The 16,720-nt window shown below is 37.8% G+C and overlaps 1 protein-coding gene across 2 annotated transcripts in view; it reads right to left on the bottom strand.

Moving 5' to 3' along the window:
* Nucleotides 1–16,720, bottom strand: part of LOC126484032 (uncharacterized) — a 144,207-nt gene that overhangs the window by 95,981 nt on the left and 31,506 nt on the right. For both annotated transcript variants that reach the window (XM_050107364.1, XM_050107363.1), the window contains exons 6-9: nt 14,052–14,179; nt 4,762–4,877; nt 1,803–1,922; nt 394–521 (exon numbers count right to left, since the gene is read on the bottom strand). In XM_050107364.1, the coding sequence (XP_049963321.1) occupies nt 394–521; nt 1,803–1,922; nt 4,762–4,877; nt 14,052–14,179 (492 nt within the window). The remainder of the gene's footprint in view (nt 1–393; nt 522–1,802; nt 1,923–4,761; nt 4,878–14,051; nt 14,180–16,720) is intronic.

Below are 16,720 nucleotides of genomic sequence, written 5' to 3'. Positions count from 1 at the left end.
AAATACAAGTAGCCTATTATCAGAAGAATTCAGATACAAGTCGTGACACACATCACCAGCACGACTATGCTCTAACACTCTGCTTTCCAAGTTCTTAACACCTTACAGCCCAATACCTGCACTAGGCAGTGAATCAGTCTTCACATTACTCTGAGGAACACAGTAATGTGAGCCTAATTGCTAGGATTCTTGTATTAACAATGTTTGTTTATTATGATCAGATGAACCATTTACTATACCTTTCATATCTAAATGAATAAAGACTGTTGGATGACTGTAAAAGTGCTACTGGTAACCATTAGATACAGTTTATACATGGGCCACAGACATTAGTAAAAATGAGCAAGGAAATATAAAAGAACAGCTTAATGTTGCGGACTGCAGCAAACTTACTTGGCTTATCAAATGTCCTGCCTGAGGAGAAGACAGGGATGTCATGGCTACCAATTTGATCATCTGTGCAATACAATCGTGTATTGTGAAGGGATGATGTTGCAAGGCCACAATTTTTGTGTTTATTCCTGCAACATAAACATGCATTTTGGCCCCAATACATACACATACTCAGCAATTACCTTACAAGTACAGATAACAATTGAGAAAAGCATTGCAAAATGCACTATTGTTGATATTGTCTTTGTGGTGTATCAATATTAACATACAAGATACTACAAACTACATAATAACAGACCACTAAAATAATTACCCAGACACTTGCATGTCAATAACAGTTCCCGAACAAATACTGTAAGAATCAGGACTAAAGTACAGTAGACACAGAAACACGTTTTGACTATTGTGGATGTAGATAGGAGAGAAATGCCAGTAATAAATAATAATAATAATAATAATAATAATAATAGATACAATGATAATACTTGACAACTTGCAATACGACAGACACACAAGTGTAGACCAGACTAATTATAAAATTTTAAGCATACAGACAGAAGTATTTGACAAATTTATCACTAGCGGAGAAACTCAGCACTGCCCAAGTATTTATTTATAGCTGTCTGTCCATGCCCTTACCACACAGTGTCTGGCCTTGCACTTAATTTTTATCATGTCATATCTCCTGAACTGTGTGTCGTACAATGATACAATATTGTAGGTACATACAGCGGCGTATGTGGGCACTGTCTGTGAAATTTATTGCGAACAGAATTAGTAGCAAAGAAGTATAAATTTAAGTGTCATGCACGATGTAGCAGATTTTTCATGCATCTCATTGTTTATGATATCATATCTTTTGAATTACATGTTGTACAATGATATAGTTTTGCACTTACATTCTGTGGTATATGTGCACACGGCCTGGAAAGAGTCTCATGAATACAATTAGTAATAAATGCCATGCCTCATGCAGAACTTTTATGTGGTTCTTACCCCATTCAGTCATTGTCACCTGACATTAAGGTATATGTGTGCCAAGTTTGGTTGAAATCTGTCCTATAGCACCACACACACACACACACACACACACACACACACACACACACATTTTTATACTATTTATGGATTATTATTATTGATATTAATTGGGAAGGAATCCTATGGAGAAGTTTTGATTAATGGAGACTATCCTAATGTCTTCTCTACATCACAGTGTTCCTTTTTTAAATAATAGGCATTGATGACCATCTTTTATCACACTTAAAACACCTGAATGTAACAATGAATAGAATATCCTGTGAAAAAACTAATAATTATAACAACAAGCACCAAATTTTGTCCTTTAAGAATACAATAAGGTGTTTGTATGAACTTGTATTTTGGTTCATCAAAGTAGAGTTACAGACCTCTGGCACTCTCAGCAGTGCTGCGAAATTTTTCTGTTTGTCTTATGTAATGCAACCAATCAACTTCAGGAACTGGTAACTCCTGCAATGACTCAGTCAGAGAATTTCCCAGTTTAGCACCTGGAAAAATATACAAATATGTACTCGATGAAGAATTCCTATGTACAACATCTGTTTCTGCTTATAAGCTATTAACAGTTTACATACACTCAAACTTTCTAGACAGTGGCCTGTTAATACAAAGAAGCTCAAATGTTTGACTGTTTGTTTCATCAATTAAAGGACATGGACAGAAATAAAGGTTGTTACACCTAATACACTTTCTGCAGAATTTCCTGCTTTACTCTAACCATTCATAAATACCACAAGTTCTTGGAATGTTATATATATTTTATGATCACATTTAAAGTTGCTATTGTAAATTACCTAAATTACAAGAAGGTGACTTAAGTAGTTGGCCAAATGATCAAATCTTGAAAACAAGCTATAAAAACCATAAACTTGAAAGTGAAATAAATACTACTCTACGATTAGGTGAAATATAGAGCACTGAGGTAAGTAACACTGAATGATGACTGAAAAATAGTCTCTCTTTGGTCTGATGTTGAATATGTAGTCTGCAGTTGCATTTTTATTTTTTTTTTTAATTTTCATATATAATGAACTATTAGAATGATGCTATTTTGGTAATAAGAGGGATTGAATGACTGACTGGATGAAATTGTTACTACAGTGTTTAATCACTTCACACAATTGTCATTACAGGATTTTCTGTAAATCTAATCTGGCGGAAAGTGTGTGGAAATTATATCATTAAGAAGAAAAGCATTGTTCTGAATTACACCACTACTCCACAAAGCTCTGTAATGTTATTTCACTTGATTTGCTTTTTGTCAACTCTCTGTTTGCAAATGAGTGTTTTCACTGTTTAACAAACTATCTTTTTGGATTACGCACAGAATTTTATTTCATGGTGATTCAAACAATGCTTTCCTGCAATATAGATCTGAAAAGTATTAGTGCAACAATGGCATTTGCAACAGTCAGATCTTTCACTGTGTGCCACAACAACATTGTCCATGCACATTGTTATAACTGTTTTCAAACTGCAAAATTTAAAAGCACTGTGATTTTTTTTATTGTACTAATAGTGGTACAAGATTCTATCACAGTTATGGGAAAGAATGTGTCTGTTGGGTATTTCCTGTCAAAATAAAACTTCTGCATGCTTTCCTGGAATCAGTGGTTGTCTTGCGGCAGGTGAAGATTCTCATTTGAATTTAAAAGTTTGCCTTTCTTGATGCAATAATGGATCAACGAAGATTAAAAGTTTGTGGAAAGAGGGGTCTCCCTCTGTTAAAACACAACACAGGTACCTCTGCAGACCCCCCCCCCCCCCTCTCTCCCTCCCCTCAAAATATGTGCACTCTATTTTATTTTTCCATTTGATTATATCACTTCAGAATCCACTTCACGGATTTGTTTTCTTTTTCTTTCTTTTGTTTAAATTTTACAATCATAAGAAGTTAACTGATTTTGGATAGAGGTCTGCTGTCACAGCTATCCTGGTGACTCTACTGTTTATTTCAGTTACCTTAATTATACAGAGGGATAATTTATTCGCTACATGGACAAAATCCAATTGTGCATGGTTAACCTTCTGACGTTGCAAAACAGATTTCACAGCCTCTAGGTATGATGTGATTTATGTAATCTTGAAGTCAATAAATGCTATTAGTATAAAATATGCATTACATGTAACTGTATAATTTTTTTAATATTTTTGTCAATAGCTGAAATTACCGTGCTTGAAATTATGTTAGTTGGTTGGACAATCTTGAGGCATTACCTTCATGATAATCATTATAATGAGTCTTGTTTCTTGCAAAATGCACCACGCATTCAATTATCAATTGGTCATCTCTTGTTTATGAGTATACGCTTTTCTCCGACAGTTTCACACAAATTACTGCTGGCTTAGAAGACCAATCCATGCATTAGACGTGTGTCCATATATGTTGCACATAACATGGGTGGCTGAAGTAGTTATTTACTATAATTTTTACTTTGGTTCGACATCCTGTCCTGTATTCTACAATTTTCTTAAAACAGTTAAACTTAGCTGAAATGGTCAAGTGCAAGAGCTTTAGTCTGCTTTTCTTCCACAGCATCCAATGTAGTTGGGTTAATGTTTGCGTTCTTCAAGGTGGTCTTGAACAGATCCTTGCAGTACTTCACAAGATGGTCACTAAGTCTTCTGCCAGAACTGACCACACTGTACAGGATTTGTCAAAAGAATGTGGGGAGTGTAGGACAAGAACTGGGGAGACGAAGGTGGGGAAGTAAGGGGAAGAATGGGGATGAAAAGGAGAGGGAGAGGTGATGGAGAAGTGGGAGAGAGGGGAAGGGGCAAAGGGGGAGAGGAAGAAAGTAAAGGTGAAAGGGGAAGGGGCAAAGGGAAAGGGGAAGAAAGTAAAGGTGAAAGGGGAACGGGAAAGGGGGAGGGGGAGATGGGGAGAGGGAGGATGGTGGAGAGTAAAGAGGGGGAGGATGCTTTCTAAAACAAGTAACAGTTTTACCACATAGCAGCTTTTATTCTAATGCTCTCATCTTCCCACCCCTTACCCCTCAAAAAAACTAACAGTACAAACAAATGAAAAAGTAAAAGAAAGAAGCACCATAGAATCAATAATAAACAGAATCGCTGATAAGTTCTGTACCGAAGCAAATAAAAATGTAGCCATGCGTAGCCTTCCTCTCCACAAGACTTCTTATCTAACCAAAACCCAGTACCATCTATCTTCTACTTTTTTTATCATTATTCAGTAGAATATGTTAATAATCTGGAAACCAGTGACACACCCAGTTTATGTTCTACATTTCACATGAGCTCAGAAAATGCATGTGTAAGAGTGAATCGCGTACTGCATGGAAGTAAAGAGAAGAATTTCATACATGCCTTCAGAAATCTGGGGCAACTGCTGCAACTGATGAGTACTGTGCATCTTTGCTCTGAAATCAGTGTTTTCATTTTCCTCAACAATCTCCATGTGGGTATGCAGTTTCTTTGGTGACCTAAAAAGAATGAGCAGATGAAAAATGACTCAAAATATAATATCCACTGCTAAAATTGAACTGAAACAGATTGCACAAATTGATTCTGCAGTAGATATGGTTATCAGTTGATGACTATAAAACAACAAAGTGACAGGTTCAGTTAAGAGGAAACTATGCACAACAGCTTGAAATGAATAGCCACTGCAACCCTACTTGTTCCACAGCGTAAATGAAGGAACATAACATGTTGCAAATTATCACCCTCTACTACAGTGCAATGCAGTCAAATAGGAAGTTTAAAAAAAGTTGCACAAACTGTAGAGTTTAACAAGTTTTATTTATTTTTTGGCATGGCTTTAGTGTGCACAAGAGGAAATTAATAGTTTACCTTGAAAGTTATCATTTTTTGAATCTAGTGTCACTCAGATGGCAGCCCTGGTTTCGCACACATTGTTGGAGTTGGGGATGAATTCATTCACAACATTACCTAGTATCTCCAACAGAATGTCTATATATTTCTTAGTGAATTCTCTCCTTCTAATCCCAAAGGAAAAAGTCTGGTACAGATAAACCTGGTAAATGGGGAAGCCACAAAGTATCACTATTGCTGTTGATGAGATGACCAGGAAATGAAACACTATGCAAGTCCATTGACACAGCAGTAATATTGTCCGTTGCACAACCCTGCTGGAAGAGTGCTTTTTCATCTGGATCATATGCATCGAGTTCAGGCAAAGAACATGTTACCAACACACAGCACAATGTTTAGAGTTTACCGTCAATGTGTTTCTCTACAAAAAAATGAGGTCCAATTATTGTCCGAGAAGATATTGTGCACCAAACTGTTACTTTTTGTATGTGGATGGGGGTTTCATGGAGACAATGTAATATTTCATCTGATCAATATCAAAAGTTCTGCTTATTGACAAAACCACTAAGATGAAAGTGGGTTTCATCACTCATCTATAAGTTGTAAACTCACTCTGCATTTCCTCCGATATTTCACATTGCTTGGCAAATGTGTATACAGTTATTGTAATTTTACGATTGGAAGGCTTGGATAATCTGCAGCTTGTAAGCACGATAGTGATCACTCTACAATATCCTTCTCACAGATCGACTGCTGGGACCAAGTTCTGCATTGTTCTGACTAGCTGATTTTCATAGTCATATTTATAAAGCGTCTTACACACATGATCAATATTCTGTTGAGTTCAGCTTGTTTGTACTCTGCAACCTCTTTTCTTTGTGGTTCTACCATTGGTCTCGAAATTCCTCACCCAAAGGTTAATCGCACTGGAAGATAGCAAGTTAAAAGCTTGATGAAAAGTGTGTTTACCTAAAAATGAAGTCATCTCAGTTTTTGGAATGCCCACTTACAGCAAATGCATGTTGTGTAGTTGACCAGTGCATCATGGCTTCTAAAACTTCCATCTGTCGACCCCCCCCCCCCCCCCCCGATCCCACCATCCCCCACCATGACAGCCAGCCAGTTCTCCAATCTTCCCGTCTGACTGCTGCAGCTGACATAACATCGAAATTTGAAGTGTGAGCTAGTGGTACCAACTCTCTGATCTCCAGTTTCTTCGGCAATGAAATGAATGAAATCTTCCTTTATATTAACCATGTTTATTATCAATGCTGGTATTTTCAGCAGTACCAATAAGTTTCAGTTTAGAGAAGGTGTTATGTAACAGATTGAGCTTCCATTTATTATACAGATACTACTGGTCATGACATGGAATATGTATGGTATGTAACTGTATGGATAATATTATGAATGGAACAATCATAAAAACATGAACAACAAACTCTGGGTGAATAGAACTATCAAAGTATGTTAAAAATATAAGTTTCCACAAATGTTGTCAAATCATTCAGATATAACATGGATTTTTAGCATGGAAAAAGAGCATATTATTCAAGAATAGTGCAAATTGCTAAAAAATAATTTGGTTGGTGAGATAAAAAGCCCGGACTGGCAGATCACATGTAAAAACACATGCAATACAAATTTTGCAAAATATGAGGGGAGAGATGACACTTGGAGATATCCTCCTACTGGGGAACACCTTTGCTGCTTTTCCTGACATGAGACACTTAGAATTCTGCTAGAAGTTTGCTTATGATTGTGTCTGTGAGTTAAGTGATGATAATCATGTAGAATCACTGCTGAGTGACACATGGTCCAATCCAGCTGATCTTTACCTGTGCAAAAACAGCTTCTGCACACAACTCCGCCTCACACGAGTAGTGTGAAAGATATGAGTCCATCAGTGCCACAGACAGACTGGATATTATATGAACTAATGCACTTGAGTAACAGTTTGACAGCATGGGAATATTATTCTTTCCTTTATCATCTTAGTACGTTATGGATACATGTCAATTTTTTTGGTAAAGGGTAAGCTATTATACAACTCTGTAAAGAGTAAACACCATCAATTTAACTTTGATATCAAAATAAATGATATGGAAATAAAGAAAATTATGATGTATTTTAATTATATTCCTGTAGCTGGTGCACATAATCTATTAATTTTTATCAACTGCAAATGTCACATTTTTAAAACTGTGTATGATTAATAGGTATACTAAACTTAAATTGACCTTTCAAGCTGCTTAATGTTATAAGTCTATCACCATATAAAGAGGCCAACCATAATAAGCATCTCCTTGATAACATGTTGGTCCACCTATGGAATTCAACACAGCTGTGATTCTCCATGTCATGGATTTTAGAAGTCCTTGGTAGCTTCCGACAGGTATGTGGCACTAGACATCCATGCACAGGCCATACATTCCTGTAAATTACAGGTTGGTGGTTTGTGGGTGCAGGTCTGGCACCCAACAACATCCCAAATGTGTCTCATCAGGTTTAGACCACATGAATTTGATGGTGACGACATCAACACGATTTCATTATCATGTTCCTCAAACCACTGTGGGATTATTTGGACCTTGTGACAGGTAGAGGCATCCTGCTGGAAGATGCCATTGCTGTCAGGGAAGACTCAAGCGTGAAGTGATACAGGTGATCCCGCAATTAATGTCATATAATCCACAGCTGTCATGGAGCCTTCAATTACATCGCAGGTCCCATGGAAGCCTCGGTGAATGTTCCCCATAGCACAACACTGCCCCCATCGGCCTGCATACAAAGCATAGTGCATGTTTTGAGGAGCCATTTGCCAGAATGGTGGTGTATCTGGAGTTGGCCATTGACCTGCTGTGTCAAGGGATGTTATTCATCAAACTAGGTGACACTTTTCCATCAGTTCATGGTCCAATCTCTGTGACCCCATATCCACTACAATTGTAATTGATGATGTCATGGGGTCAACGTGGAAACATGAAGGGGGTCATCTGCTGTAGAGCCCTATGATCAATAATGGACCTGTGCCTGTACCAAGTCTGCAACAGATCGTTGCCCAAACAATTTAACAGAGTGGACACCACTCCATCATTCACATTCTGGGATGAGGCACGGATGTTCGAAACCTTGTCACCTACTCACAGTTTTATCATCATTTAACTACTTCCCATAGATACCCATGACAGCATGCAGGGTGGATTGCTAGACTGAGGGGGAAAAAGTTTATTAGAGTTCTTTTTCCACTTCTTAATTACGATGCAACAGAAATGTGTTACAGTGTAGTGAGGTTGTGCCTTGACCTGGGCTAGTGGGTATGGGATGTCACAGGATATCACCGTCTACACGTGCTCAGTCCACGTGAATAATTCTCTCACAGCGAATACTGCTGACGAGGTAACGCTTCGCCTGTGTTGCTGACTAATCACACTTTGCAAAGTGTCCTCCAGCAGTAAAACAGAGGGCTGCGAAGGATCACATTGTGGATGCAGGGCAGACTAGCAAGAATGTGCCAGCACCACTGGGGTGCTCTCTTGCTAGCCAGCCAGCTTCCAACCCAATCCCCCTGCTTCTCCCTATTCGGGCAACACGCCCCATCAGTCTAGCTGTCAATGGCCTCTCACTAGCCGCAGCTTTATGCCTGAATACCTTATGCTAGATTTAATGGAATAAATATCCAGTCAGTTTTTCACATTTTTGTTATTTAACTGAAATTCTTCCGCTCATCTAAATGTCCACATACAGCCTTTCTTATGCCAACGGGAAATCCTGTACAATAGTAGCATATAAACGACTGACTAGCTTCTCTGTGTCTGAGATGCTTGTAGCCAGGCACCAGGTCATAAATAATTTGCCCTTTGTCAAAGTTGGTAGAATGATTCCTGATTTGTCTTTGCTCCATCTGCGAAGTGTGTGAGAAAAGTACTGAGACCGATTTTTTATTTATCAACGATTTTATTTTTTAAAAAAAACAACAATATTGTCCCCTTAACGTAGTTCCCTTCACAAGCCATACACTACTGGAGATTTTGTTCCCAATTTTGGCAGCAGTGCTGAAAAGCTTCATCTGGTAGGGCCTTTAAAATGTCAGTCACGTTCCTTTGACTGTTCTCCAGAGCCCAAAATGACAACCTTTCAAAACATTTTTCAATTTCACGAAAAGAAAAAAATCTCAAGGACTCAGATCAGATGAACAGGGTCTGTGGGACAACAGGAATGCCTTTTGAGATAAAAAATTATGTGATGGAAGTGGCTGTGAGACAGGGTAGATTGTCATGATGCAGCATCCACTTGTCTGCTATGTTTACCTCAAACCGTTCACCCTTTTCCTGAGCTTTTCAAGGACATCTTTACAGAACTTTTGGTAGACAGTTTGTCCTGGAGCAAAAATCTCACAAGATCATGCACGCGGTCGACCTTTCTGTCGTTTATGAAGCTGAAGGTCTCCCTGAGCGAGGTTCATCTTTAACATGTTCTTGGCCTTCCAAAAATGACTTGTGCTAGCAAAAGGCTTGTGGTCTTAATAAGGAATGTCCCCCTTAAGTCTATTTCAACTTTTCATAAGTCACACTCACTGACTCCCCAAGTTCAACACAAAACTTGATTGCATAACATCGCTCTAAATTCCACTGTTACACTTTTGTAACACATAAAAAAAGAACATGACTTCAACAATGGCACCCTCAAAAGTCACGTGATGGCTGTATGTAGCTGCATCTCGTACTAAGGGTCTGGCAGGGATGAACACACCAGTCTACACAAGCAGATTAACACAGCATTGCCAGATAGCCTGCAGTGTTGTCGGTCACATTACTCTTCTCACACACCTCGTATATATAGTTTCCTTACTATGTATATCCGGAATGTTATCATGTGGTATTCAGTCTCACATTGGGCAGTGGCCACAATGTTTGACTCATCAATGTAAATAGCTGCACAAAGCGTACTTAACACAGTTTGGTTCAGGCTAAAGATATCAGTTTGAAAAACAGGCACAGGCCTTAGAGTTTTGCCAAAGAAACTGAATTGTGTGTGTGTGTGTGTGTGTGTGTGTGTGTGTGTTTTCAACAGCTTCTCCTAAATCACTGGAATGATTTCAACCAAACCTGTTACACATATCCCTCCCTGTCAGGCAACAATCACTGACGGGGTAAGAACCACCTACTTGTCATAGTTACAGAGATATGACATCATATACGGTGAGATGCTTGAAAAACTGCCCCATTTTGCACGACGTTAAATTTTTTTGTTACTAACTTTATTCGCAACACATTTTGCAGACAGTATCCACATATACTGCTAAACATACCTACACAAAAACATCATAGTATGACACATAGTTCAAGAGATATGATGTCATAAACACTGAGATGCGTGAAGAAGTGACAAGCAGGAAGTTTTAATACATTTTTTATTTACTCCTACTACATTCCTACTGTCAAGTCAACTTATGGAAATTCCTTACACTTGCCAGCACTTTTTACAGCTTTCAATGCCAAACTGCAAATGGCTGTAAACAATAGCCATCTATAGAGCTATGAAGAGGTGTTGCCTTAGAGACGTTTACAAAATCGCGTTGCAGATATGTAAAATAGCAGTACATTATGGGTCTATCTTTGTGTCATTGTTTCATAATTTCAAAAGTGTTTCACAAATACACAAAAATGAATTTTTTTTTGATATTACATTATAAACACAGTTCATTTCTTTGTGTCTGTTTCTAATAAAAAAAATTGGCAATATGAGTACCCGGACAATACCGGGTTTGTCGGCTACTAAATAAATAATGAACTGAAACAATGGTCATAATAGCATTGCCAGATAAGCATGAACTATTGACATAGTTTTTTAGTACTTGTGCTAAGAGAAAGAATTTGAATAACAACCCCATCAACCTATTTTCTATTGCTGCTCTGGTCAGTCTTCATGACACAAGAACCACAGAGTTTACGCTTCTAACCTGAGGTTTTTACACTGTTTCTTCTGCAGTTGAATGGCTTGTTTTATTAGTAGAGAAAGATATATTTATTAAAAGCAGTTTTGTTTATGAAATAAATTACTTAGGAAAATTATAACGCTATTAACAGTTTTGCCAGGTGTATATGTTGTTTAAGTTCTGCTGGCTTGTTTATGGAGGTGGCGGCAGACAGCACAAGAAATCTCTTTACAGCAAAATGCAACACAGTAATAATAGAACACGGAAACACTGCTAAAAATGGATGCATTTGATAAACATTCAAAATAGATTCTGGAAATTATTACAGACCCCGCAGGTATAATCTAGTATGGTTTGTAGATGTTGCACAAAAAGAGAAACAGAAACAGTGGGTGTAAGATGACAATCTTTATGGATCAAGTAGCACCATACTGAGAGGGACTTTGCATGTATTGCATATTGTTACTGAAACAGTAATCAGCTGACAAGTGACAGTGGTAAGAGAGAGCAAAAATTCAGCCACTCCGGAAGTATTCATGACAAGAATACACAACAACCACTTTGAAACATATATATTCTTGTCAATTAAATCGAAAGTTTAGAAAGTAATAGAACTTAGATCTACATGGAATAGGTTATCAATATACTCACACTACAGCCTACTCTAAGATGACAATGTACTGTGTAAATTTGTTTGTGTTGTCATAGTGGGGTTATAAACACACAGAATCAGTGAATGTGAGACCCAATTTATGGATTTCAACATCTCCTCATCACTGAAACTGCACAATGATATACACTGGAGTTGTCAAACATGTGAGGTAGTTACATATCCATGCAGATGACTGCAGTGCTGCTCTACATTTCCACGTGACATGTTTATCTCACACTCAGTTCATTCCCTTGATTTTATTTACAATTATATCTACAATGGAAATTCCTAGATGGAATAATAGTAAAACAAAGGAAAGGAAAGCTAGTTGCTCATCTGGAAAAATCATTCATGAAAGATTCCAACACTAAAATAGTTAAAGGCTTGCACAGATGCAGAAATATGCAGGAATACTGATATCACGGATTGAGGGCTGCAATGACAAAGAAATCTGCAGTGTATCTGCCAATATCCACCATAATAATTATTTTGTGATTAAAAATGAAAGGACAGTGTTAATATTACAGTTTTTGCATTACAAACAATTGATAATCATGATGTTTAAGTCATCATTATCACTCATTCGAGATGAAATACTGCTGTATCAGCTTGAATGCACAATCTCTTGGGCACAGTAGGTGTGTCACTGACATCATCACAATTATGTGTCATACCAGCAACTCTCTTATGCCTGAGTCACTACCGTTTCTTTTGTAATAGCAGAAAACACTTTGCAATTACAAAAAGCTGTCACAAAGCAGCACAAAGATTGTTCTATGACACTCCACCCATTGGAATCTTTTCACTTCATGGATTGATTCCCATTTGCGTATTACTTACAACATAAATAATGATCAGAATAAAACCAGTCACGCTATCAATGTTTCAAAATATTTACAAGTACATAAAGCAACGCTTATTACATTGAGAAGTGTAACAAGTTGACATCCTTTAACAATGGTGATTTAAGTTACATTTGATAAACAAGCTGAATGGCTAATGTTTAATAGTACGAAACATGTCAGGGAAGTTGTAACACCACTTCTTTTTACTTCCCTATATTGAATAAATATTATGTACTAAATTTTGGAACACCAGTTTCAGTAGTAATGACAGAAAGTTGTAACTTATGGCACATATCAGGAATATGACAGATTATGTTGTAATAAAGTGTACTCATGAATGGACTCTACATTCTTAGTCTACAGAATGTAGACAGGCCAGGCGCAAGCCTAACATCACAATACTGGTATACTGAATGAGTTCACTAGTTCACAAAATTTTAATATCCGCAGATACAGATAAAAGAATTGCAGATGTGCATAAGGGACTGATGGATAGCACTTTTCATATCTGCATGGATCTCTAAAAATCAGTGTACTACAAATATACTGTGATGAGTTATTGAAATGAAATGTCGTGTGGCTAGGGCCTCCCGTCGGGTACACCGACTGCCTGAGTTGATGCTAATGCAGTGACTTGCGTGTCGATGGGAATAACGTGACAATGATGGAGACAACACAACATCCAGTCCCTGAGCGGAAAAATATCTCTGACCGAGCTGGGAATCGAACCTGGGCCCCTTAGCATGGCATTCAGTCGTGCTGACGGACTGATGAATTACTGACTAGCAACAAACATATATTTTCCAAATGCACAACATCTGTAACACAACATCAAGGTGCAAAGGGATAGTTAAACAGCCATCTTAACTGATCCATATCCTTTAACTTTGCAGATGGTAACTGGTGCTCCACAAAAAATTTTATATGACCACCTACTGTTTTACATTATGTTCCACAAGTATTTTTAATTTTAAAACCAATTCCTAATGTACTTTAAAAATCCCTCATTTTGTTATTACCATGATAACTCTTCACAAACAATTCCTACCTTCGTACTCTTCATCTTATATTTTTCTTGTTTTCCTCTGTTTCTACCCTGTTATCTATGGTCCTTACTTTTCTTTACTTAGCTCTTTGTATTAAATTTCTCTTAATTCACTGTGTCTCAGCAGTTTTTGGGAGGCTAACCCTTTTTCTCTGTTCATGACCTATATTTTATTCTGCTCGTTTGGAGCTCTTGTAACTGAAACTTCATATTCAACATCCATTTTTCAGTTTCACTATTAGTGCAATTGCTACAGTTACACCAGACGTATCTAGTACTCGGTACTACATTATACTGAATGACAGAATGAAATTAATTCATAACTGAATATGATGCACAAACCTTTTTGCATGTAAATGTTCAGTAAAACATGAAGTATCCATTACAGCAGCTTCTGGTTCTACCAGTTTTAATTTTGAAGATGATTCAACGATTTTTGAGTGATTCTGCACCGCTGTTGCTTCAATAATCTGGTCACATAAAGGAGACAGGACAAAAATTAATTAAAAAAAAATAAACACAATGAAGGAAGGTTGATGACAAAAACAAAATCATCAATTACTATTGTAAGTTCATTGTATATTTCAGATAAAAAAAATTCTGCAGGTAAATTAAGAGTTGTTGTTGTTGTGGTCTTCAGTCCTGAGACTGGTTTGATGCAGCTCTCCATGCTACTCTATCCCGTGCAAGCTTCTTCATCTCCCAGTACCTACAGCAACCTACATCCTTCTGAATCTGCTTAGTGTATTCATCTCTTAGTCTCCCCCTACGATTTTTACCCTCCACACTGCCCTCCAATACTAAATTGGTGATCCCTTGATGTCTCAGAACATGTCCTACCAAGCGATCCCTTCTTCTGGTCAAGTTGTGCCACAAACTTCTCTTCTCCCCAATCCTATTCAATACTTCCTCATTAGTTATGTGATCTACCCATCTAATCTTCAGCATTCTTCTGTAGCACCACATTTCGAAAGCTTCTATTCTCTTCTTGTCCAAACTATTTATCGTCCATGTTTCACTTCCATACATGGCTACACTCCATACAAATACTTTCAGAAATGACTTCCTGACACTTAAATCTAAACTCGATGCTAACAAATTTCTCTTCTTCAGAAACGCTTTCCTTGCCATTGCCAGTCTACATTTGATATCCTCTCTACTTCAACCATCATCAGTTATTTTGCTCCCCAAATAGCAAAACTCCTTTACTACTTTAAGTGTCTCATTTCCTAATCTAATACCCTCAACATCACCCGACTTAATTTCACTACATTCCATTATCCTCGTTTTGCTTTTGTTGATGTTCATCTTATATCCTCCTTTCAAGACACCATCCATTCTGTTCAACTGCTCTTCCAAGTCCTTTGCTGTCTCTGACAGAATTACAATGTCATCGGCGAACCTCAACATTTTTATTTCTTCTCCATGGATTTTAATACCTACTCCGAATTTTTCTTTTGTTTCCTTTACTGCTTGCTCAATTTACAGTTTGAATAACATCGGGGAGAGGCCACAACCCTGTCTCACTCCCTTCCCAACCACTGCTTCCCTTTCTTGTCCCTCGACTCTTATAACTGCCATCTGGTTTCTGTACAAATTGTAAATAGCCTTTCGCTCCCTGTATTTTACCCCTGCCACCTTTAGAATTTGAAAGAGAGTATTCCAGTCAACATTGTCAAAAGCTTTCTCTAAGTCTACAAATGCTAGAAACGTAGGTTTGCCTTTCCTTAATCTTTCTTCTAAGATAAGTCGTAAGGTCAGTATTGCCTCACGTGTTCCAGTATTTCTACGGAATTCAAACTGATCTTCCCCAAGGTCGGCTTCTACTAGTTTTTCCATTCGTCTGTAAAGAATTCGAGTTAGTATTTTGCAGCTGTGACTTATTAAACTGATTGTTCAGTAATTTCCACATCTGTCAACACCTGCTTTCTTTGGGATTGGAATTGTTATATTCTTCTTGAAGTCTGAGGGTATTTCGCCTGTTTCATACATCTTGCTCACCAGATGGTAGAGTTTTATCAGGACTGGCTCTCCCAAGGCCGTCAGTAGTTCCAATGGAATGTTGTCTACTCCGGGGGCCGTGTTTCGACTCAGGTCTTTCAGTGCTCTGTCAAACTCTTCACGCAGTATCATATCTCCCATTTCGTCTTCATCTACATCCACTTCCATTTCCATAATATTGTCCTCAAGTGCATCGCCCTTGTATAGACCCTCTATATATTCCTTCCACCTTTCTGCTTTCCCTTCTTTGCTTAGAACTGGGTTTCCATCTGAGCTCTTGATGTTCATACAAGTGGTCCTCTTATCTCCAAAGGTCTCTTTAATTTCCCTGTAGGCAGTATCTATCTTACCCCTAGTGAGATAAGCCTCTACATCCTTACATTTGTCCTCTAGCCATCGCTGCTTAGCCATTTTGCACTTCCTGTTGATCTCATTTTTGAGACGTTTGTACTCCTTTTTGCCTGCTTCATTTACTGCATTTTTATATTTTCTCCTTTCATCAATTAAATTCAATATTTCTTCTGTTACCCAAGGATTTCTACTAGCCCTCGTCTTTTTACCTACTTGATCCTCTGCTGCCTTCACTACTTCATCCCTCAAAGCTACCCATTCTTCTTCTACTGTATTTCTTTCCTCCATTCCTGTCAATTGTTCCCTTATGCTCTCCCTGAAACTCTGTACAACCTCTGGTTCTTTCAGTTTATCCAGGTCCCATCTCCTTAAATTCCCACCTTTTTGCAGTTTCTTCAGTTTTAATCTACAGGTCATAACCAATAGATTGTGGTCAGAGTCCACATCTGCCCCTGGAAATGTCTTGCAATTTAAAACCTGGTTCCTAAATCTCTGTCTTACCATTATACAATCTATCTGATACCTTTTAGTATCTCCAGGGTTCTTCCATGTATACAACCTTCTATCATGATTCTTAAACCAAGTGTTAGCTATGATTAAGTTGTGCTCTGTGCAAAATTCTACCAGGTGGCTTCCTCTTTCATTTCTTAGCCCCAATC

Source organism: Schistocerca serialis, chromosome 6 (assembly GCF_023864345.2).
Source record: "Schistocerca serialis cubense isolate TAMUIC-IGC-003099 chromosome 6, iqSchSeri2.2, whole genome shotgun sequence".
In the NCBI taxonomy this organism is placed as follows: Eukaryota; Metazoa; Arthropoda; class Insecta; order Orthoptera; family Acrididae; genus Schistocerca; species Schistocerca serialis.
Note: the sequence above shows the minus strand (reverse complement) of the source record. Positions and strands in the feature narration are given on the sequence as shown.